The 25,160-nt window shown below is 34.5% G+C and overlaps 1 protein-coding gene across 1 annotated transcript in view; it reads left to right on the top strand.

Annotated features, from left to right (window-relative positions):
* Positions 1 to 23,469, top strand: part of LOC148952317 (mitochondrial disaggregase-like) — a 98,995-nt gene extending 75,526 nt beyond the window's left edge. The window contains exons 5-12 of the mRNA XM_089089760.1: positions 1,207 to 1,281; positions 5,461 to 5,606; positions 6,880 to 7,081; positions 10,092 to 10,270; positions 11,476 to 11,637; positions 15,140 to 15,296; positions 17,255 to 17,448; positions 23,088 to 23,469. Of these exons, the coding sequence (XP_088945886.1) occupies positions 1,207 to 1,281; positions 5,461 to 5,606; positions 6,880 to 7,081; positions 10,092 to 10,270; positions 11,476 to 11,637; positions 15,140 to 15,296; positions 17,255 to 17,448; positions 23,088 to 23,423 (1,451 nt within the window). The 3' untranslated portion in view covers positions 23,424 to 23,469. The remainder of the gene's footprint in view (positions 1 to 1,206; positions 1,282 to 5,460; positions 5,607 to 6,879; positions 7,082 to 10,091; positions 10,271 to 11,475; positions 11,638 to 15,139; positions 15,297 to 17,254; positions 17,449 to 23,087) is intronic.
* Positions 23,470 to 25,160: the final 1,691 nt, after the last annotated feature.

A 25,160-nucleotide genomic window follows, 5' to 3' on the forward strand; every position in this document is an offset into this window, starting at 1 on the left:
AATCCTATTATAGAGTGCACATACGCATAATAACACTTACACCGTCTTTACCCATTTCAGTGTCTCTTTAGTTTGGTGCTTTAATCATTTCCTTTTCAAATGGGGAAGGGAGGGATCCACAATATGAATTTGATGTGGTATAGCTGTAATTTTATCAGAAACAGCATTTGGAATTTAAATAAATACGCAATAAATTACCCTAGGTTTGACGAAACGATTTTTCTTATTGTTTTTTTCTTAAGCTTTGAGTAATTTTATTCGTCAACGTAATTTCTTTGATTGTTCTGGTACAAATATTCGTAAGGTGGAATAAATATGCACTGCCAAACAGACAATTAACTTCATATCGTATTGTTTGTATTATCCGTATGATATATCCTATTGACGTATTATATTGTTACAATATATTATCTATGAATTTCATTGTCTGGTTGGCAATTAACTTGTCTGTTTGACTGTGAATAGCTATTTACTATATAAACTGCAAAAAAAGAGAAGGTTGAAAAATTTTGAAAAATCAATATGGAGTAATTTTGCGCGCTAAAAGAGCAAGAAACAAAGTAATTAAGAGCAGAGAGCGGAAAAAAAAGGTTTTTTTGTTAAGTTGAATTGCATAATAATTGGACCCATCAATAAAGCGTGTAATTATAGAAATGTTGAGTACGAATCTTAATTTCACAAATGTTACTCTCTTGCCTTTTGAATTACTGTAGCTGATGTCATGACTTTTTGCCTGAAACGTTGAATGCTGTTTCTATCTTGTGAATTGCGTCTTTTGTTCAATAACAGGGCTGCTACTTGGTCGCTACCCCTACACAGTCATTGTATTTTATTGAGAAGTTATGTTTTTTACAATATTCTACATGAGTTTTGACCTGGCTAAATAGTATCTATTAGACAAAAACATAAATAATCGTGCTTTTAAATTTCCTATAGGAACTATTTAATAGTTTGCTCAAGTCTAAGGCAAGTACGAAAAGTCTTGTATATTCTATTTTACATTTATTCTTTTTATGCTCAGGAAATATAACCTTTCTTCCATGTAAAGTACTTTTTTTTATCATTCTTTTAAGACTGTAAACTGTTTCTATTATTTTTTTTATTGCATTGCTCTTTTTTTCCTGTTTTCCAGCTGATTGGCGGCATTTTTTTTTTTTTTTTTTTTTTTTTTTTTTTTTTTTTTACTAATGTTCGTTTATGCTATAGGATTTGAAAGTCAAACAAGAAATTTTTTTGGTGGTTTCTTTCAAGTATTTGAAGGGATGATCAGCCCCATTGATGGTATGTAAGCTGTTTTATAGCCTTAAAGAATTATCAAATCTATCTGTGCCTACATTCATCAAACAGAAACGTTATTTGAAAGAATAAGATATTTCAAAATAATTTTTTTTTTAATTAAACAGTTTATTTTGACTGAGAAATTATTTAGTTAAAAAATAAGCTCTGAGAACAAGTACTTAATATTTTATATGTACCGAGGAGAATAAAATTGTGTCACCTGGTTTTTGTCACAATTTTCGAGTACAATAAAATTCATTACTATAAGGATACGCATGTTGATAGTAAATTGTGTATTATCTGAGTTTAATATTTGAATATTGTTTCTCTATGACATTGAAGTCACACGACTAGCTGATTGTACCATACGTCATTCATATTAAAGACCAAAATATTTACTTGTATCTGTATTTCTTTGTTTGTGTAATTGTGAATAAGTTTCTTTAGTTTCATTTTAGTATTGAAATAGTAAATTGTATCCTTAAAAAAACTGACAAAAAAGCTTTTTTTTCTGGAAAGTCACAGCGAATTTAAACTTAAAACGAGATTATGTAAAAGGGAAACATAAATGAACAGAAACTACTAGAAATGAAGCAATAAAACTTAAAGCGAGCAGTTACAGTGAACAATAAAGTCCAATTTCAAACGACCATAAATTAGCACGAGTAAGTGCGTTGTTGCCACCCTTTCAAATCCGCTAACAAGATAGAATGCTGTTAATGATTTACCTGAAAGCCTCGTCGATTGTTTGAATTGAAACTCTTGTTCACTCAACGGACTTTCAACATGTTTCAAGTAAATTTATTTAAAAGCCTGAGATGCAGCATCTTTTTTTCTAGACTAAGAACCCTGTATAGTATATATAGTGTGCCGTCATTCTCTTGTTACCATAACGTCACAATCCCGGCTTTTCCTTTTTGTTTTTTGTGTTTAATTATTTTAGTGTATATAATTTTGGATCTATGTTTCATTTATAAGCTAAGATAAGATATGTTTCAATAAAAAAAATCATAAAAAATAATCAATAGTACAATCTCAAAACCCCACAAAGGCTCCATGGGTTGTAAGGAGGGGGAACATGAAATAAAACTTAACATTAAACTATTAAACATTTAAACTCATAATATGCAAAACATTTACTCATAAAAATGGAGAAAAGAAAAAAAGAGACAAAAGGAAAGAGAGAAAGAGTTCATTAAATATGCTTTATGACAACTGTAATTGATCCCAATATCTGGTACTATAATAATAGATAATTTAAAAAAAAGGTAACATTTACATATAAAAATGGAGAAAAGAAGAAAAGAGACAAAGAGAAAGAGAGTTAATTAAATATGCTTTATGACAACTGTAATTGATCCCAGTATCTAAAATTATAATAATAGATAATTAAAAAAAAGGTAAGGTAATTTGATAACGTCAACATACAGATAGTTGTAACGAACTGTTTAAAAAGAGTGACTAATGCTAACAGTAACCAAACCTCTAAGAAAAAAAAAACTTTCGACAACACTAAATATGTCAAAGAAATACTAATCATATGGAAACCAAAAAACTTTTTGTAAGTCGTTTGAAGGTGCCAAACGAGTGCATTTTCAATCAGAGTGCATTTTCAGTCAGATATTGTTGTTGGTGTATGCGGAATTTGAATGTTCTGAGAATTACAGAGCTGATAATCTGACCGATTAGATACAAAAGATGCAGGAAATTTATAGGACCTGGCAATATCACCGTGGATCTAAAGAAAAGCGGAAGACGCACAGGAAAGAATAAAAAAAAAAAAAAAACATTTCGACACCAAGTAACAGTTTAGTTGCTGAACGGTTTACACCCTGGATAAGATTTATAGCTTTATTGTAAGTGTTCGAAAGAGGTTCGAGAAAAGAAGGAAAAGTAGACATCCAAATGACGGGACAATAATAAACATATGAATGAATTAAGCTGTGAAATAGGATTTTCAGAATTGGTCCAGGAAAAATATGTTTGAGTTTTCTTAGAATACCAAGGTTATTGTTATAGTTTTCTGGGAATTTCAAGTCAATATGCTGTTTAAAAGATAAATTCTCATCTAGGAGGATACCTAGGAAACGGACATGGCCATTCTTTGGTCTACCAATAGAGCCTTTGGGTAGATAAATTTCAGATAGCTAAGGATAAACCTGAGAGAAAAAACTAAGAAACTAGACAGACACATTTTGGGGCAAGAGAGTTAGCATCAAACCAAATTAAAATTCTCTGAAACAGGTCCACCAATCTTCTACGAACCTCTTCCTCTGTTCTACCAGAAGCAGCAAGGGTGGTATCGTTGGCAAAAACAACAATAGAATCCTAGGAATTCAAACTATTGTTATGGGCACCGGAGAATGTTGGATGACATAGACGACAACACTATATATGATTTTCATTTCTAACTGCTAAAATTAGGTCATTTACATATATTAAGAACAATACTGGCACTAAAACTGACCCTTGAGGGACCCCATGGTCAACATTTGATGGTGAACGGAAAAGAGGATTAACAGAAATTATTCTACCAGACATGTAAAACTTGAACCAAAGAAACGCACTACCTCTGACGCCAAAATGTGAAAGTTGTAGAAAGAGAAATACTGTGGGTTAAAGAATCAAAGACTTTACGAACATCCAGAAATAAAGCAGTAGGAATCAAAAGGGAGTCTAGGACAGAGTGAAGATTGTTCAATAAAACTGTACAAGCAGTGCGTTAAAAGCGGTACTATATCTTACAATTTGCGATCCAACCAGTTTTGTGATTTATGGTCCAATCAGTTCGCATTGGCTGTGACTAATGACTGTTAACTGGCTTAAATATCCAACTTTAATGAAAATCCAATCAAACACCAGCTATCAAACACCAGCAAGTCTATAATAGTAGAAATTGCATGACTTGCAAAATATTTGAAGATGTTGAAGCTGCAATTTCCGCCTGAAGCTTGTAGCAAGTGAATTGAAAACCCTTGAATACCATCTACTCTGTGTATGAATAAGTACTTTGAAATAAGTACTTACTCTGCCTAGGTTTTTTTTCTCATATAATACAGTATTAGCCTCTCATTTGAAATCAACACGCCAAGAAATGCCTTAATATAAGTAGGCTGTGGAAATGTGAATCCACTTGTGAAAGTGTAAGGCTTCTGTTATATACTATGTTGTGTTTCAGGACGCTCAGATTTCAAGAATTTTGGCCTTTGATACCCTTCAATTCTAAACCCTTTCAATACCCTCTGTACTGGAGATCCAACGCCCTCTGTGAAATTTAAACTCATTGTGTTTGCCTTCTTGACTTTTACATTGTGATATTAGCCTGAGATTTATAATCAAGAAATTAAAAAATCCCTTAATACAATCTATGGCAGAAATTGAACGCCATTTGGCATCCAAGTATTATTCATTCTACGGTTTTTTGATATTCAAATTTCTATTTCATCCTCATATTTAGTGTTCGTGACTTCAAAGATCCATAAAACCTGCTTTATTGGAAATGAAACACCATTTGCGAAATCTTTGTCGATTGTGCTGTGATTTTGGACTCCTGTGCTAAAAAATTGATCTCTGATTTATATTCAGTAAGAATAAACATCCTATAGTAAAAACTCTGTTAAACATCGAACAGCATCTGAAACCATACTATGTTGTTTTGTTGTCTTTTTTTTGGGCGAGGGGAGGGGTACTCACATTGTTATTTTATCTTCTAATTAGGAACTTAGTGACTTCAAAAGCTCTAACTCTGATGAAAATCAAACACTGTTTGGGAAATATAGTCCGTAATTACTGTGTCATGATTTAGGACTGTTATATTGCAATTATCTTATTGACTGGCCTTTTAAAAATTTTCAATTTTTTTAATAAATATATTACGAAGTTTTATTTCATATTGATTTTCATTTTTCTGACTAACTTTTATTGTTGTTCCTTTATCTAGATTTATGTATTTTTTCAACTTTTGTTTTTTTTAATGTATTGTTTTTATAAGAATAAATTTTGGAAATAAGACTTTATCCTAATTGTACTTCTTTTTAACCTTTTCTTAGATTTTGGCTTGCTATTTTTACTTGACCCGTCTCTATCTGTATGTATGTATCCCTCCAACATATACGTTATACTGCACATCTAATTCGTGGATTACTGTTTGTTAATTTTGCTTAAAGCTGTTTTGTCTTGCAGTGTTAGTGACTCGTGAAGAAGAGTTTTCTGAAAGACTTTCAAATGAAGGCTCTTTTCGTGGATTTACACCTCTGCATTATGGTGTTCTCTCTGGAAATCTAGATACTGTTAGAGCCTTATTAGAAGCTGGAGCCAATCCTAACAAGGTAAGCGTGAGAATGAAAAGAAAAATAACGAAACATTAAGTAAAAAAGCAAAACAAAAAATAGAAGATTTAGTTCAAATTAATATCTACAAAGAATTTCTGAAATTTAAATCCAAGGCCCGTGTGTCAAAATGTGAAAAAGAATGGTCGAATTTTGTGTTCATAAAACTTTATTTTTATGATCATAAAACTTCATATACATAATTTTTAATGCTTGCCCCAAGTTTGAAAAAGTATATTTCTAAGGAGCGATTTCACTAGAAATGAGTGTGGGTTGTTTTCAAAGTTGAATAAATACTATATATTTGTTTCGACCAATGTTTGTTTTTTTCCATATTTTAGGTTTTGAATATTTTATATATTTTATTATTTAACATCATTTTACTTTTATTCAAATAAAAGTAAAACTTTTATTCAAAATTAGCTAGACTTCGTGTTACTCACTGACCTCTGAAAAGGATGTTTTTTAACCTGTAGAATGTGTTAGGGTTTCTGACGCCACTTTGTGTTAATGTAGGGGGGGGGCATTTTTCAAAATCTGGGAATGGGCCATTTTTTAATGAAAATACCAGAAAAGGGTATTTCTTATGGAAAATACAAAAAAAAAGGCATTTTGCAATGAAATACAAATAAAGGCATTTTCCAAGATCTAAGGGGGGGGGGGTATAGGGGGAAAGTGCCCCCTGGCCTTCATCAGTTGATAGCCCTGATTTAACCTTTCTTGTACTCTATTGTATATGTTTGGCTGGTAATCCTTATAACTTCTATTTTCACTTTCAACTCTACTAAGTTACTTTTTTTCGGCCGTATTCGAAACATAATTCTCGTTGTAATTCTCGTTGTAAGCTTGTTGTAAGCTGGAAGCTGGTACGTCCCATCAGCTGCCTTAAACTCTACTTTTAACTTACATTGAAGTCGAAGGTACTTTTTGCTGTTTTCTTGAGAATGTCTTTGATGACACCGTGTATTGAGATTTTCATGTTACGAATGCCTTATTTAAACTCAGTCACATGTAAGAAAATCAGACATATAGTTTTGAAGTTATTTCGTGTAATAGCACAAGTTAAAAAAGAAAGAGAAACGTAATATATGGAAAACGTAAGAAATTATAATATAAGAATTTCCAGATTTTGGCAAGAGGCATGGGGCTGTGTTTCCCATTCCTCGTGTATATGTTCCTGATTGAAATGCATATTTTCTTTGCTTCTGTAACTTGTTGCTTTTTTATTACCAAATGCTAAGTTAGGATCTTTCAAGCCTAAAAATTATTTCAGGAAAATTTGAGTCTGCATCGGCCTATTGACTACGCAAGTCCAAACCAAAAAGAGTTGCTCGCTGTTCTTGATGAATTTTCTGAAAAATACGAAACTATTCAAAAAGAGAAAGAAATTGAAGAAAGACGAAAATATCCTCTAGAAAAACGATTGAAAGATAATCTGGTCGGTCAAAGAGGTGCAATTGCTGCTGTCACTTCAGGTACAGGAATGATTTTTCAGTTCTCCTTATTCAAAATTTCGCAAAAAAAAAAAAAATATGGTGGGGTTTGAGGAGGAAGGTTGGGATGTCATAATTGGGAAATAGTCGACTATATTTTAGACTACTATATTACAATTATTTCTAAGGGAAGGAGGTCCTTAAGATCAAGCGACTCGAGCGTTCTCTTGGACCATCATGAGCTGAGTCAAAGTCTGTTTGAGGCTGAGTCATGACGCTGTTTCTGTAATAGTAAGGAACTTTTGATATCTATGTTATAATTCTTTTTCTTTGCTGATAGTGTTATTTTACTATGACTAGGAACAGGTTTTTGTTTCTTTTCTCTTGTTCCGTGCTTTATCTTTTGGCCGTTGAGGCTTGCACGCGGTTAAGCTATAGTATTACGCTGGTATTACTTGAATATAACACATTGATTTACGAAATACGCTAGGACTGAGCTTTGAAGTCGAAAGGTACTGGTTGGGCTCCATATTCCGTTAAATTATGGGTGCCCTAGGGGTAGATTATCCTTCAAAATCCGGTGTTACTTGAAAGTTTAGCCTTGGAGACAAATTTACTCTTTGGATAAATTTGAGACTAATAATTTTTAAGGAGTGTCTTAACCAAGCTTCATGCTTTGTATTGGCATATTTCTGTACATTAACTTTTTAACTGACAATCGAGATCTAGAATTGTGACTAGTACAAAGAAGCTTGAAAACTGATTAATGCCACTGAATTGTTGAATTACGAACTGTGGAACAACAAGATTCAAAAACTCCCAGTCGAATACCCGTGAAAAGCCAAAATCCAGAGCCCCATTCTTACTTTCCAACAATATTGCTGAATCCATGATCTGGATTATGAACTTGCGATCCTGATTGCTAGTGGAATATTATGTTCATAACGTTGATTTTCAGAAGAACGGTATATTCTGGCTGACTTGCTATCTGATTTGTCGGTGCAATTGGCCTTTATTCAGGTTTGCAGTAGCGGAAGCATATTCTACAAATATGCAAGTATCCTTTTCGATTGAATGCTTTAAATTGCTAATAGACGACTAGTGCAAAAGTTACCTGACCAGTGTAACTTGTTTGATGGTTTTGACCAATCATCTGTATGTTTTTGTTGTTTATTTATCTTATAAGTTGACTTTCCATCTACTAGCACCTAAAACGTGGCCTTGGTTTTAAATAATGATAGTTTAACTAGAATCTACTGTAATATAGGACAAATATATAATTATAAAGTGCAAACAGTATTGCCATCTAGTTATTAAGTTTTCTGAAGTAGATTGACTAAAGTTTTTCGACATTTTAAAAAGAAGTTACTTATTGTTCTAATTAAATGACCCTTCTGTTTCAGGAGTTGTTTTTAAAGAATTGGAAAAAAAAACTTTAGTGTAAAGAGCGAGGTGTTAAGAAGGGGCAATCCCCCTCGTATACGTAATAATTTATTTTCTTTTTAAGTTTTAATATTGCTCCTTACTTTCAGTTGAAAAAACTTGTTTTTTCTTATTTAATATCTGATCGTTTTTTCAAATAACGCCAGGAAATCTGGCTCCGCCTCCACAGAAAAATCCACCTGCCATGAAAATATCCTCAGGGCAATTCAATCCTGGTGAAAATTTAGCCCGGACAATTAACCTTAACAGCTCCACGCATAAAATTGATTCAGTAAAGAGAAAGCATGCCATATAAAGACATTTCGTAGAGGAGTTCTGGCAAATTCCCTTAGTATACAATATCCCCTGAAAAGTTCACCCCCTGAATAATTCCCTCTTCATTGAAAATTATCCCCGTGGAAAGTCCCCCCAGCAAAAAATTTGTCCTCCCTTCCTCACCCGAAAAATGTGTGCATACTTTCCAAAATACTAATACTATACGTAAACAATGGACAAATTTTATACCTTATAAGACCCTTCCCCAGGGGCTATGGGGGTCATGTTATCTCCAAAAACATAGTTATTAAGCTTTTCAACTATACTGAACAAAATAGCAATCTCAGAATTTTGATAGGATGATTTTGGGGAAAAAAGTGGCGTGGGAGGGGGCCTAGTTCCCCTCCAATTTTTTGGTAACTTAAAAAGGGCACTAGAACTTTTAATTTCTGTTAGAATGAGCCCTCTCCCAATGATCAAGGCCCTCTGAGTCGAAATGATCACCCTCGAAAAAAAAACACGCATCTGTGATCTTCCTTATGGCAAAAAGTACAAAATTCCACATTTTTGCAGATAGGAGCTTGGAGCCTTTAGAGAAGGGTTCTCGGATTAGTTAAATTTGTTGGTGTGCTTCTCATTCAAATTCTATGACGTTTAGGGTCTTTCCTTCCTTTTTTGAAAATACAGCTAATTTTCACAGTCTCGTAACCTTTGATGGGTATAACTATACAAAACTTATATTTTTAAAATCAGCATAATAATCCAATTCTTTTGATATATACATTGGATTCAAAATTCCATTTTTTAAAGTTTCGGTTACTATTGAGCCGGGTCGCTCCTTACTTACAGTTCGTTACCACGAACTGTTTGATAGCTAAAATATTAAACAAATCTCGAAGTCTTAATCTTTGAAACTCAATTACGCATCATGTTGGCCGGCTGCGTACCCCCTAAAAAATTTTGTGTACCCCCAAGGGGTACGCGTACTACAGTTTAAGAACCACTGAAATAAGGTATTAGTAAAAAAGCAAGTAGAATAAGGAATCGGCAAGCTGTCAGAATTATTCTTGTAGGAAGAGGGACAAGGTTACAGAAACAATATTTGTTACGCTGGTTTCAAAAGAATTTTTCTTTTTCTTTTTTTTCAACATATTGCGTAAATTGAAGTACATAGTATCTTTCACATTGGCACGACTCAAGATATACATCAAGTGGTTTTTTATTCATTTGTTGACATTGAATTTCGATGCAATAGCCATACGTAGCGCAATTGATCCAACATCTGTTAGAAAATTACAAAATATCCTGGATTTTGGAAGACTTTGCTATAGAATAAGGTTTTTTTTTGTTGCAGCGATTCGTAGAAAAGAAAGTGGTTGGCAGGACGAAGATCATCCTTTAGTCTTTCTATTCTTGGGCTCTTCAGGAATTGGTAAAACCGAGCTGGCCAAACAGGTTGCCAAGCATATACACGGGGACTATAGAAAAGGATTTATACGTCTTGATATGTCCGAATATCAGCAACAGCATGAGGTACTATGCATTACGCTATTGACATTTTAAACCCCCAACCCCCTATGGAGGGAAATCAGAAGGTTTTGTTATGGAAGAGGGCCATTATCTAAAATTAAGTGGTTTTTTAAGCCAAATAATAAAAATAGTGTACGGTTTACCAGTTTACTACCTAGGGGGGGGGGGGTAGTTTAGGATTGTTGTAACACACATGAATTGGTATCAAGCTCTTGCCTTTAGAAGATAAAAATTAAATTTTCCGCGTTTGAGTTCATTTGTTTTTATTCGTTTATTTGAGGTATAAATGAATTGTTGCGTGAGGTACCCTAGCTGATATCTAGATATTGTTCCGCGAATAATTTTTTAGTCATTTTGACATAAATTACTTCGTTTGACATACAGTTGGTATCTTCTTCTTTTCTTTTGTTCTTTTTTGCTCATCCCACGGAAAATGTAAATAGGATAAATATTTTTTTAAGACAATTTCTGGTGAGTAATTTTTTCTGTTCCAAATCGGGCAAGAATCATTAGTCGTGTTTTGCCTGGGAATTTTCACTAAAGTAAATATTTCAGCTGTGTACAATTTATGGGCATTTATGGTATTGGCAGCATTCAGGAACCATGCAGCCTTTTAATTCTAAAGAATTTTTTTTTAGTAAATATTATTATAAAATACTTTTTCTATGGATGTTTCTGAAATTAAAATTTCTTTAGCTAAGAAAATAAAAGTGAAGCGTCATGTTTAGGAAAAAAGAAATCAGGATGGTTCACAAGATTTTCTCAAGGGGAAGAATCTTGCCCGAAAAGGGCTTTTTTATTATTTCGTATGTTTTGAGATTAAAAGACTATAAGGTAAGGTTTGTTTTCAAAAAGTTCTCGAGAAAGCCACATAGCCACGCACGTATAAGGGGGAGGGGGAGGATTCGACGCATTGGAAATTAAGTAACATTCTAGTGCTAAAGTAAATTATGACCAATTAGATATCGATGCAAGATAGAAAACGAAGTTTGTTGCACTATTATTTAAGAGTGAAATTTACCGTTAAATACTGGTGATAAAGGGTTCGCTTCTATGATCATGTCCCACCCGTTTTCAGTATCAGAAATTCCCTCTGATACTGAGAAAAAATCAGCCTTATTATCTTCGCTTTTAAGTAACCCAAATGTTCTTACTTACAATACAAAATAGTTTCCTTTATTCAATATTTGAACTTTTATTAATTTTAGGTATCGAAACTCATTGGTGCTCCACCAGGTTATGTTGGCTATGACGAGGGTGGTCAGTTGACCACCCGACTTAGAGAGTGTCCAAATGCTGTTGTTCTTTTTGATGAAGTCGATAAAGCCCATGCCGAGGTCCTTACCACTCTTTTGCAGCTATTTGATGAGGTAATATTTATCCTTATTTTTCTTTCATCTTTTTTTCTTTATCTTTATTTGTTCTTTTATCTTTATTCTTATTTCTTCTTTTATCTTTTTTCTTTATCCTTATTTTTTCTTTTTTTCTTTATCCTTATTTCTTGTTTTATCTTTTTTCTTTATCCTTATTTTTTCTTTTTTCTTTTTTCTTTATCCTTATTATTTTTTTTTTCTTTATCCTTATTTCTTGTTTTATCTTTTTTCTTTGTCCTTATTTCTTCTTTATCTTTGACGTAACACCTTTAAATTAGGTTTATTTGTTTGTCTTCTTTTATCTTTTTTTCTGTATCCTTCATTCTTCTTTTATCTTTTTTTCTTTATCCTTCTTTTTTCTTTTATCTTTTGTTTCTTTATCCTTATTTCTTCTTTTATCTTTTTTTCTTTATCCTTATTTTTTCTTTTTTCTTTTTTCTTTATCCTTATTATTTTTTTTTTACAAATATTTAACTTTGGGTATGATATAAGAGTACGATAAATATTTAAGGCGAGGAGCTACATGCAAGAAGTAGCTGAGTCACAATACCGACTATTAACATGCGATTTGTTGACATGGACTTGGTTTGTTTGGTTTGAGCTATTTACATTTCTTTTTCCTTTGCTGCAAAGCTAGAATGTCTGGGGGATTTATAGCTTATGTTGTGCCTATTAAAGCTTAAAGATCAACAATAGTAACAGATTGTATGACCTCGGCATCGAAAGAAAAAGATGATGAAAGGGATACTTTTCATTTGTCTGACTAAAACATATTTTTTTGCACTATTTTCTTGCATGGTGTCTGGCCTCCAGCATTTTTTACTAATCCCCACTGTTTGATATTTTTTAAATATATGTAATTTAAGCAAATTTGAACTAAAGCAACAATTTTGCAATCTTGGCTAAAGTATTTAATTTCAGCACATCGGATTTAGACTTTGTTACTAAAGAGCGACTTGAATTTCGATCCTCCTTTTCCAGAGGAGAATTTCGTAACTACTGCACTGTGTTAACAGTTAATTGGCGGTGTATCATCACGTTTAAGGTTATAGTATGTTTGGACATGACCCACGCAGTTTTTTTTTTTTTTTTATTGTATCTTGTAATAAACACATCTAAACTTAAGATCAATCTAAAAAATTGCTACAATTCCTGTATCAGCTTAAATGGCGACTTTCCCTCTCTTGATCATTTTCTCTTTTATCTTCAAAACGTGTCTTTGGATTTTTCAATGATAATGGGTTAGAGCTCGTTCTTTACCAAGTTGCGGCAAATGCTGTAAATATTAGGCTATAATTGCCTATTCCTTTTCTTTAACCAAACCTAACATCATTCGTTATTTTATTCGTATTCTTTACTAGGTTTTAGCTGTTGCTGCAACAATGAATAAATAAGGTAAAATAGACATTGCTGTAATTGGTACAACAAGGTAAAATCGATCTGACTCTCCTTTATATATATGACTTAAAACTAAAGAATAACAGGATAATTATGCTAATGCGTAACTTAAATATTTCAGAGGGTAGGTGCTATGGAACCTGCCTGGTTGTTACTGAATTATATCCAATTACTCCAGATGAGAACAATTACCATTTTACCATAACAATTACAATTACCAATTACAATTACCATTTTGTTAATTTAGGTTGTACTTGATATCCGGTCTTAATGGATATCCATAAAAAGTTAGGCAAAGACAGAAAAGTAGTTTTATAAATGCGCCTGAAGGCACAAGGAAGCCATAGAAGGAACAAAATGTATTGTATTTTCTTATTTGTGGTGGGTTGGACTCAGCTGGATCGAGAGTCAGGCATCAAAGGCCCATTGCCTCCACACTTCTGGTGGCCATTTTTGCAGAGTCACAACACTGTCTCCCTTTCGAAGCCAGGACTTGAGGTTGGCTGAACCTACGTCTCGTAAGACAGGATTGTAAGTTCATTCTGTCATTTACTCCACAAGGATGGCTCTATAGTATACACTTTTGAAGTGGTGTAGGGATTGGTGTAGGGCTTTTGAAGTGGTGTAGGGATTCAAAATCCACATGCTAAATTTCTAGAAATATTGGAGTACAACCGTAACCTCAAACAACAACTTTTTTGCGTGTGGAGTTGATATTTCAAAAACGTTCGATAGTATGTTGCATAACCACGCTTTCTTATCGTTCTTGCGTATAGGAATGAACCAATTCATAAGCAAGTGCTTAACAGGTTGGTATAGTAATTCGTCTGTGAGAATTTTTTTCAGGGGTTTGGGTACCTTTCAGACCGAATTTCTATATATTGTCGAGTTAAACAAGGGTCTGTTCTTAGTCCCGTTATATATGAGCACATTTAGAACAGCGATACGGTACCTACCCAAATATATGATAGGTGGCATTGACATTAGCCACATGCCGTATATGATAATATTTTGTTGTTTTTAGAAAATTAGTATTGATGCAGAATGCAGTTACTGTATTACAATCACATTTACGGGAGGTAGGATCGGTGACTGAACCTACTATAAACAGAATACTAGTGGCGAATAATAATAAAGATTTCCAGCGTCATTCAATTAGGGTCGGATCACAGGAATTATTTAAAAAAGAATCCATTAAACACCTTGGGTTGCCTTTCGGCCTAAAGGTTAAAGCAACGTGTGGGTTGGTATCATCGTCTGTATTGGAAAAACTTATGGCCTGCTAGCTTGGTTGAAAGGTCGTTTTGATAAGCAAAAACTTTCTAAAAGTTATCATTCAATGTTCGCACCTCGTGTATTTTTCATCGTTTCATTTTTGAAGATTTTAAGTAAAAGTGATAGAAAGCGTATCCGTGTGTACTTTTTCCGGTTTTGTAAATATGTTCTTGGAATCCTACTATGGTTCAGAAACAGGTACTTTATCCGAAAGTATGGAATATTGGATATCACTGCAAAAATGGATCAACAATACGATCGATTTCTTTGGTGATCTAGAGAAAATAGAATCGATTTTCCCCTTAACTGTCTTGTTTGATGGATAAATAGTTTTGTCGCCATAGCCTTGATAAAACTGAACTATTTATTATGAGTGTTAATGAGCTATTTATTATCAAGCTATTACGAGCTATTTGTTATATATTCATGAGCTGTTATGAGTATTGTGAGCTATTTATTATCGTTCTTTTCTTCAGAAGTGCTATTTTGTAGTTTTCAATTTTCTTTTCCTTTACAACCTATACTCCTCTGTGTAGATTCTTGCATGTATAGAGGACATAAATTAATTATTGTTATTTAAATGGATTCTGTTAATTCTATTCAAATTGGCCTACACGACCAGAGCAACGTTCAGCAGGGTACAGTTCCATGTTTTAAAGCAGTGACTCTAGTGCTTAGTTCTTAATTATAGGTATAAGGGCTTTTTATTTTCAGAAAATACTTTGCGATGGCTAGATGGATGAGCAGAAAGAAAAAACCAAAGATGGAAGAGCAGAAAGAAAAACGGCTTTTAAATAATAATAATGCTTAAGTTTTTTGGTTCTAGGGTCGGCTTACTGACGGGAAAGGAGATACAGTTGAATGTAAAGACGCACTATTTATAATGACGTCTAATTTGGCCAACGAGGAGATTGCGGATCATGGTGAACATCTACGTCGAGAAGCTTTACTTCAAGCAAGACATCGAGACTCTCAAAAAAAAGGTTTGCTAAACTACCTATCTGGTGTGTGAGTACAAACATATTTGACAATTTTAGGGAAGCCTAGTTAAGTGGCTCTTAAATCATTTCTAAGAGTCTTTTTCTCAGATTTTGGCATTTTCTAAGCGTGATATTTTCACGTGGCGAGTGGAATTTTATTTTGGAGACATTCAATCGCATAAAGCACAGAAAAAATGTGTTTGATTCCAAAAGGAAGGTACAAAACAATTACTTTGCCGAGTTTTTGTTATCTGGTCATGCTTTCAAATGCGCATTTTACTTCATGACATGTAGGTAAGAATAACAATGGTTGTGATAAAAATATTTTTAGTACTTCCATTCCACAGAATATTTGCTATTTTTAGCAATTTTACGCTTATTCACTATAATTTATTATGTTACAGCTCAAAGATCAAATTTCGAAAATCTCTGAAAATTTAATTCATTCAGCTCAACTACTTTCTTTAAAGTATCAACGTCAGTTTATTCTGAAGGTGGTTTTACATCTTACCAAATTAAAACCGTATTATTCAACTGCATATTATAATTTTATTTTCCTCTGAGTTTTTTTTGTTGCTCGATATTTTCATATGAAAGTAAACTGCATGTAGACCTTGGGCTGGTGACCCACCTTCCTCGGCCATTGCATCAACAAAAACTCTAGTCATGGGATATACCCTTGCCATCATCACCAAAAATGCTAATGGTTAAATAATGAAGAGAGAGTTATGTTATAATTAAAGCTAGATGAACTTTTAAGTTTTAAGTCTACAATTTTTGTTTAGTCACATGAATCAACAAAGGGATTAGTGTTTATACCAGAAGCCAATTGCCATCGATTTAGGATCAGGTATTTGTTGTTACCTTCAGCCTGAAACGACTCTTTACCGTATCTGGCAGCACCCAGCAGACGAGAGAAGACAACTGAATCTAACTTCTATAACAGAATAAAGTCTCTTGCCCCTAGGCATAAAAAAGTAAAAAAAAAAAAACGCATGCTCTCTTGTGAACATCCTAAAACCCGTTGAGTGATCTAATTGTAACTCTTCGCTCATGGAGGAAACTGTTATTTGCTCTCACTTTTTCATTTTAGCAACTGGTAATAGTTTTCAGATTAGCTAATGGCTGGTAAGTGTTTCCGGCACCGCCACTTGTGTATAGTAGATAATCAGCAGAGTTTTTTGTCAATTGTGTAATATCTAGAGTTCATGTATGTTTGTTTTCCTTAAGATTGTTAAGATTAATAAGATTTCCTTAAGATGTTTTCCTTAAGATTGATGAAACACGCCTTTTTGTTTTTAAACTGAGTAACTGCGAACTAAACTCTAATCCTCCCCTGTATGTTAAAAGGTAAATTGGCCCTTGAAAAGACATGAGCTTGACCTCCTGATTAAGGTAAACTTCTCTTAAAACAGACCGTCCGCTGTTGGGTATTGCTCCTTGTAATCTGATAAATAAAATTCAAATGTAATAGCCTACTCAATTTTCTGGCTATTATCTGTCTTGTTACAATGTCCTTTCGATATCCGCTAAAAGATATGTACATACTGGAAAAACGAGTATCCAATACAGTGGCCCTTTTAAAAAGTATTGCTGTTGACTTATTTATTTTCCTAATATGAAAAGATTTTTGTTTCCCTTGGGGAATTGTTGGAATATCTCTCAATGAGAAACAAATGAAATAAGAAACAGACCATAAAAAGGAAGAAACAAATTTCCAAGATTCTGTTCTCATTTGACTGCTTTATAAAAGAACCGAGTAAAGTTTGCTCGTTAATTTTCACTTTTACTTTTGGGACTGAAAAAGCCCATGCAACTACACTATCAAGAAAAATGCAAACACAACAGCAAAACTAATTAATTAGAACTTGAGATAAATTAGTAAGTGTTGTAATTCTAGTCGTAGGGAAGAACTGGTTGCTACAAAATTAATTATGATAAATGTATATTTTCCATTTAAGGTCAAGAAAGCCTGGAAGAAGACATTAGTTTATCGAAGGAATTTGGAGAACATGTCGTTCGCCCGATTTTGAAGCGACACTTTCGACGTGATGAATTCCTTGGAAGAATTAATGAAATTGTCTATTTCTTACCATTCTCAAAATCAGAACTAAGATTATTAGTTAAAAGAGAGCTTGATTTCTGGGCTGAAAAGGTGAGTTGTTCTTTCTGAATTTTATATCACATTCTTATATCTGTTGAGTCTTTGTCTAGGATTTCAACTGATTCCCAGGATGGGAGGGGGAGGGGGTTGAAAAGAGAGTAAATTTGGCTCATAAATGAGAAATTGAAATATTTGGCTCCAGTTTACCGTTGTAGCTCCTCAGTTAATGTAGATTTGATTCTTCAGTATTTTGTTGTTTTTATTTTAGTATCGGATCTTTCTTTTTTCCCAAAAACTCTTCCTGATTTTATCTTTAAAATAATTTGAATATATGCCTCCACGTCGTATTTCATCCTCAGAATTGAAATTTCCCGAGGGAAGCTATAGGTGTCTGTTCCTTATTCAGTGGAACTCCACACAAACTTGAATAAAAGCTATCGAGCAGTTAATTTGTTTTTCCTGCCTTATCCGGGTTAGTCCATCAACTACTTTCTCACTTTCTCACTCTCTACTTTCTCAGAGAGAGTCAAACATTACATAATTAGTCATTACTAGTTAGTCAAACACTATTCATTTTTTACATGTTAATTAGGGCAATGACGCTTGAAAGGAGAATGCTGCCAGGGGAAAGGGAATAGACAGTGAAACTTTGCATTATCGTGTGGTCTTATGCAGGATTCTCATTACTCAAATGGTCATTGTAGCCATTAGATTTCCGGTCGTTAAGGGAAATTACTCATCCTAAATACTTCCTGTACACCATCAAATCTTCGGACGGCCTTCTTGTTTTCCACTTTCCTTATTCTATAAAGATTGTAAAACACTATAGAACGCTATAAAGTGCTCTGAAGACTGCTTTGGTCCTGTCTAATTTGCATTTTTGGAAAGCTTTGAAGTGTGGTTAGAATTTATCATCCCCAACCAACGTGATCTAGTAGCCATTTTTGGTTATAATGCAGTTATCTAGGCAATAGAGCATTTTTAATATAACTGAGTGTAACCATATTGAATGTGGTGCTTGTATTTTCATGGCAGGAGATCCAAAGCGTCTTCTGCCATGGGCAGACTGAACCGTCACCTCTGGCGAAAACCGAACATCAGTCGCACAACGAAGCTGCGGATTTTCAACGCCCTCGTCGGTTCTGTGATGCTCTATGGAGCTGAGACGTGGCAAGCTTCAGCCGCAACCCTCAAGGCAATTGATGTCTTTCAGTCGAAGAGCCTGAGGAGGATCGAAGGTCTACGATGGTTCAACTTTGTCAGCAATGAGAAGCTGCTGCAGCTCACCAAGCAGTCTCGGTTTTCCACCCAAGCAGCCGAGCGAACACTACGATGGTTCGGACACCTACTTCGAATGCCTCCACACATACCTGCGAAAACGATCCATGACTTCGACCCTGTCAAAGCCGGTTGGAAGTGACCTCGCGGCCGACCGAAGAAACGATGGTCTGACAGCCTGTCCGAGTTCCTGGCGATGGCAAATATCAGGTTGAGCGATGTGCAAACGCTTGCCATGGACCGAAGTGGATAGAGGAGGCAGACGTCACTCTCTACGCCGAGCAGCGCCCGGCAGGAGACATAAGTCAAGTAAGTAAGTAAGTCAAGTAAGCTTGTATTTTAAGCCCGAGGGTGCTTGTTAAATTCACTTTGGTCATTGCTTACCGTAAGATTTAAAATATAGAAACTTATGAGAGGAAGCTCAAGTTTGTTTCTGAAAGAAAAAGAAGACAAGTAGTGACATCAAACATTACCCAACACAATTATAAAGCTAATTATCTGGAGGCAAAAGAACTACTTTTACTAAAAGAATACAATTGCTAGGCTTATGCTTTATTTTGTTTCTAGCCCTAAGCTCCGCTTGCTAGCTTAAAGCTGACTAATTTCTAATTACAGCTTATAGTTGAAAAACAATTTGTGTGCTATCAAAGTTGTTTTGGTTAGGTTTACATAAACCTAAATTTGCCGTTGAAATTAAGGTAAAAATTAAAAAATTTTTTAAAAATACGTCTAACTAGTGGATAGTGCTAGTAGTTGTTGATGGGGTGTAGGTGGGTAGTGCTACACTGTCAGTAGTACAAGCCATGTTAAGGACTATATTTTTCTTATCAGTCTGCCAAAAATTTTGGTCTGTGCATAGCTGCTTCATACAGCTTCACGAAATAAAAACAGGAAATAAAACGGGCACCATCGTTTGATAGCCAAGGCTAAGTAAAATTTTTTGGAATATCTTGTTTATTGCATTTAAATCATCACCTTGAAATTCGAGAACCATAGGACTTTTCATATTCATTCTAGAGCATATGTTCAAGACGACCCGCAATTTAGCTCTCAAATGCCCACTTATAGGATCCAGTTTGCAAAGCACTATGGGGTAGCTCTGCTCTCTTTCATAATGGTTTCCTTGGGTCTAACAATGCTCCTCAGATGCACTGTGAGTTATCTCTAAGTTGATTATTGTAATCTCTAAGCAATCCAATGAATAGAATCTTTGGTTACCAAGTGCTGGGACATGAGTTCCCTGCCCAAATCAGCCTGAGACTGACTGCATGGCCTCCAAAGTTCCCTTTCAGCCAATCTCCAATAAGGTTTGATCTGTAAAAGCCGTCTCCTTTTTTGAGAACCAGAATTCCATTACAAGTGGCTATTTTGTCATTTTCCTTCTAGTCTTACTTGGTGTATCGTGGCATTGACTTTGATTGCATACACAACATTTTGGACATTGCTGGCTTGAACAGTGGTGTCCGAAGTGGCTTGCGCTGTTTTCACTGGCTCGCTTGAGGCTCACCACCGTCCCACACTTTTTCAAAGTGTTTCATCCACTTCTGAATTTGGCTCTTTGAGGGTACTTTTGATTATCAAACTCATGGGGGAAATTATCCTTAGTTTTTTTTTTTTTGTGAGCTTAGCATTTAGTCGTATTTCACTTCTAGACCACTTTTCTCATCATTTTTTTGTGTCAATGATCTGTGTGTCGTTGCCAAAAGTGCTAACGATAAGGGAGGCAACATTTATCTCTGTCATTGGACACCTATGGCGACTTTTTAAGCCACTGGAAAAAAATCTTGATTTACGTATAAATAAGAAGTGTCATCGTTTTTATTTGTATATTTTTTCTGTTGGGGTCAAGCTTGGCTTCACACAAACAATGGGCATCTTGTTTCATGCCAAGTTATATTCATCAATTGTACGATTTTTAAGGGCTACAATGAGAATGACAACCATGAAATTGGCGTCCGTAGAAGATTGGGACCATTGAAGATTGCACCCTCAGTAGAAAGGATCCAGTGGATTATTACAGCGTTATATATCTTCATGGACGGAGAAGTGCACCCACAAATACCGTTCTAACTCACGGATGCATTTTTAATGAGGGTGTGAGGGATATCACCCTCTCATTTTTAATGAGGGTGTGAGGGATATCACCCTCTCATTTGTAATGAGGGGGTGAGGGGATTATTGAAACTTCACCTGTTTTCCATTTTCCATCCAGATAATTTGTAACCGGAATTGTCCATGAATGTGATTTTTGGCGAGATAGTCTTCCGTGGATGCACTTTTCTCCGGCTTGGATCACTAGAAAGATACCAAGGAGGTGGCCTTTAGACCATCCTTGTCCTTGAAGCATCATGATTGTTCCAATATTCCCATGGTTTTTCTATATTTTTCATATATTATGCATTCTTTAAATTGAGTTTGGCTCCACTGAAGTGTTGACACTCCTCTCCCAAAAATTCCCGCATTTGTTTCTGTAGTAATCTTCCATAGTTTAGATCTTTTGTCAGAACAATCCTTTCTGGGTGACATTGGTTTTATAAGTCCTTAGAAAAAGGTTACTCATTTTAAGTTTCACTATTTTATTATTTCATTGTAAACACCGTAGCTTTCTTCGTTCGTTGTAAAAAGTATATTTATTTTTGGCGTATTTAGATTATACTTTTTTTTTTTTTTTTTTTTTTTTTTTTTTTTTTTTTTTTTTTACCCTGGCCATTAGAAAAATGTCATTTATTTTTGTGCATCTCTGTTTTTCTCGGTTATTGCAAAAAGGGACCTTGTTAATATTTGTCATAGTTTATTTTGCTGGTGCGTTTTGTTGTCCAAATCCCAGAGGGATATTGTGCTTCACCACAAGTTGCTACAAAAAATGCTGAGATTTTCATACCTGCTGAAGGTTGAGTCAAAAACGAATAACTTGGTGAATTGCACCCATAAAAGACTTTATTTTGGAGTGTTGCGCACACGGAAGACTGCAGTCACCTATCGTTACAATTATCCATAGATCTCCCTTGGTTGAAATATTCATTGGTAGTAATCAACTGGAAGTTTTTGCAATTTTCTACCCAGGAATCTTGTGTAGGTGCAATCTTCCATCGTCGTGATATTTCATTTATGCAATTTGTCTTGAACAGTTTTGGGTAAAACACTACAACTATTTGTTAGTAAATCAAAAACGCTTGGTTAGAATAATGTGTGGTAAAACGAAATTTTTCTTGGGGATAGTCGTAAGAGGCAGGGCTGGAATTAAGCTGATCACCTAAAACGAATGAATGTCAAGGTAGGGAGCTCTTTACAAATACTACGTAAGTCTTAAGTCGTAAGTCTTTGAGTCATTTTTGTGGTCTCCGATTGCCTTCGAGTGGCTCACAGAACTGATAGGCCATTTAAATTACCCTTACTTTATGCCTATCTGCCTCAGTTCTGGCTTAGGATGGATGATAGACGATCTATAAACAAATTGATTCGTGACCAACAAGTCCTCTGGACTCACAGGCGAACGGGGCGAAATATATTTGTCATACTGTTCTGGGAAACGGCGCGAGAAACAGCGAGAGTAACTATGGTTCTCGTTTTCAAATACTATGACTTATTCTTATTCAAATACTAGGCGGGCGAGGCCTGCCCGCCTAGAGTCTCGGGTGGGCAACCGAGTTTTAGGATTGACAGATGACCACCAAGTCGCCTGGACTCGCAGACGAACCAGAGACCTAAGCTTAATAGGCTCGTCGAGTCTCTAAGCCTAAGAGTCTCAGGCGGGCAACTGAGTTACACTAACACAAAATTAATTAAAAAAATGGTTGACCGACAAGTCGCCTGGACTCGCAGGTGAACAAGCGATCTAAGCTTAATAGGCCCGTCCCCCTTATTCTCAGGCGGGTGACCCGTGAGGAGGTATTTTCCAAGGTGGTAAACGCCGGCTCCCTTTTAAAAAATGTTTAGATAGAGGAGCGCTCTACTTTATAACATGAAATATGATTTTGCGATCGGACCAAAGCCAAAGATTCGGACTAATAATTCGTATTGTATTTTAACATATTTTGTTGTATGTCGTTTATCATTTGACTTTGTTGTCCTACTTTTGTATTCTTACTGTTTTTAGTATTTGCTTATTTAAAGATTTATTGGAATCGCTATTTTCATTGGTTCTACATAAATTGAATTGTCTGGTCGGGACGGGCTTTGACCAACCTGCAACGATTCTCAAGAGAAGAGGGTACATCGTTTGAATTTTTTTTTTTTTTTTTTATAAAAAAAAATCTGGGTCTCAATTTATTCTACTATTTTATTATTTTTTTTTTTATTTGAGGGGGAGAGGAGTAAGTAGTTCTATATTTGAGGGAAGAGGAGCGTTAGTTTCTTATGTTTACTTGTTCTGTTTATTTATTATTTTTTTTCCCTTTAAATTTGAATTCTAGGCTATGAAGAAACATGGAATTACGATTGAGTGGGACGGATATGTAGAGGATGCTCTAGCTGACGGATATAATCCCCATTATGGTGCTAGATCGATTAAACATGAAGTAGAAAGACGAGTTGTGAACCTCCTAGCTTCCGCTCATGAGTCCTTGCAGATTACTAGGGGAAGTTTAGTGAAGATTTTCGTGGACATCGGCACGGACATTAAGGACCCTACTATTGAAGATATCCTGGCTAGTGGGGCTAAAATAGGACTAAAGGTGAAACGAGAAGGAGAAAAATTATATAGGGATGTCGATGAAAGCAGCTTGCCTGCAAAATATGAGTTTATGTGATAGTTTTGATATGGTTTTATAGTTTTGTATTTTATTAATGTAATGTTTTAATGACTTATTTCCTGGAATACTTAATTTAAGGTTATGTTTTATATTTCTAATGGACTTTCTAAAAGGTCTTCTTGGTAATAAATAGCAAACAAAAGGAAAGAGAAAAAACTGCTGTTGTTCAGAAAGGAAGATGCAAGTTTTACTTTCTTGTTGAGGGATGAAAGTATAATGCTACTAACGAATTCAAAGTTAGGCCACTTATTGGCAAGTTTCCAACGAATTTTTGGGTAGTAAATTTTTAAACCTCAGATACGCTATTAAATAGAACACAAATTGAAATCGTCAATACTTCCTCGCACCTCTTTTTGCTGATACAACTTGCAATTACAAAGGGATAATAGAAGTGGTCTTAGGATATATAGGTAATCCATTAATTTTTGATGCGACATCGTATTCAATTTTATTTTAAAGAAATTGTGGTATTAGAAAGCAATTGTCAAAAAATGCCAAAACTACGCGAGTCAATAGTAAAAGAGGAACTAAAAAAAAAAGAAAAATAGAGCTTTTCATAACTGATATTACGACAAAGATGGCTTGAATAAAAGCACAGTCAGTAAAAGTCTATATTTTTACTGTTGTTTTAAAGTTCACTACTGTGTCAGTTACTTTTGATGTTTTTGGGATAATAACAATAATAATAATTTATTCTCATTCCGCTTACAAAATATTAGAAAATAAGCAGCATTGGAAAAAAAAAGTCTAATAACTTCTAAAGACACGAGAAAAAGAACAAAAAATATTGATGATCACCATTGAATGCTATAATCTAAGTTAAAATTGATTTTAAATGTAGAATCGTAACAATAAATTAATAAGACTATGTAAAACATGCAAAGAACAATTTTTCTTTTTAAATGCGCAACGAAGAGTATACCTATAAAAGAGGACGTTATTTAGTTCTTTTGGGACACTTACGACTCAAGTTAGGATCTTATTGGAACAAGCCATTGAGGCAGATTGAATGGCTTTGTCAAATTAAGTTAAAGGTATTGAAGGAATTCGTAAGAGAATAAGAAGAGTACTAACAATCAAACACATTTGTTTGAATAAGCACCGCGTTACTGACCTATTTATTTTGTCCTTAAATTAGAGAAACGGTCGATAGATAAACACAGGACCGTGTCCTTCGACCTGCCATTGACATTCCTTCTTGAGGTTTGAATGACACTATTTGCGTCTTGTTTACAGAAAAGTAAAATTCCCGTAGACAAAAAGTAAATCAAAAAGGGAAAGAACCTGTTAAAAAAAACTATAAACAATATATAAATAATATGTTGTCAATCACAGTTCACCAGAGAGATACCACAAGCCAAATTAACTGCTGGCCCTTTGCTAAAGTGAAAGGTGAAATCAATAACTTGTGGTTTAAACAGAAAATTGAAAGAATAATTTTTAACCGGGTGAACTTCACAACGCACTAAAAAAATTAAATAAATAATTTTTTTTTTAGCACCTAACCTTGAAAAGCGAAAAATTTGAATCCAGCAATAAATTTATTGAACGCTCAGAGTTTCAAAGAGTTTGGGGAGGGGGGCATAGAAAGTTGAGTTTGTCCTCGATATATCACTTCAATTTTTTTTTTACTTCTTTGGCCTTTAAGATAATATTGGTAGTGTTTCTCTCAAAGTCTTCTATAAATTTAATAAAATGCAATTGTTCTATCTATCAGTTTCTATACCATTTATT

This window comes from Artemia sp. Qi Xiang Cuo, chromosome 5, assembly GCF_049724085.1.
Source record: "Artemia sp. Qi Xiang Cuo chromosome 5, ASM4972408v1, whole genome shotgun sequence".
Taxonomy (NCBI): domain Eukaryota; kingdom Metazoa; phylum Arthropoda; class Branchiopoda; order Anostraca; family Artemiidae; genus Artemia; species Artemia sp. Qi Xiang Cuo.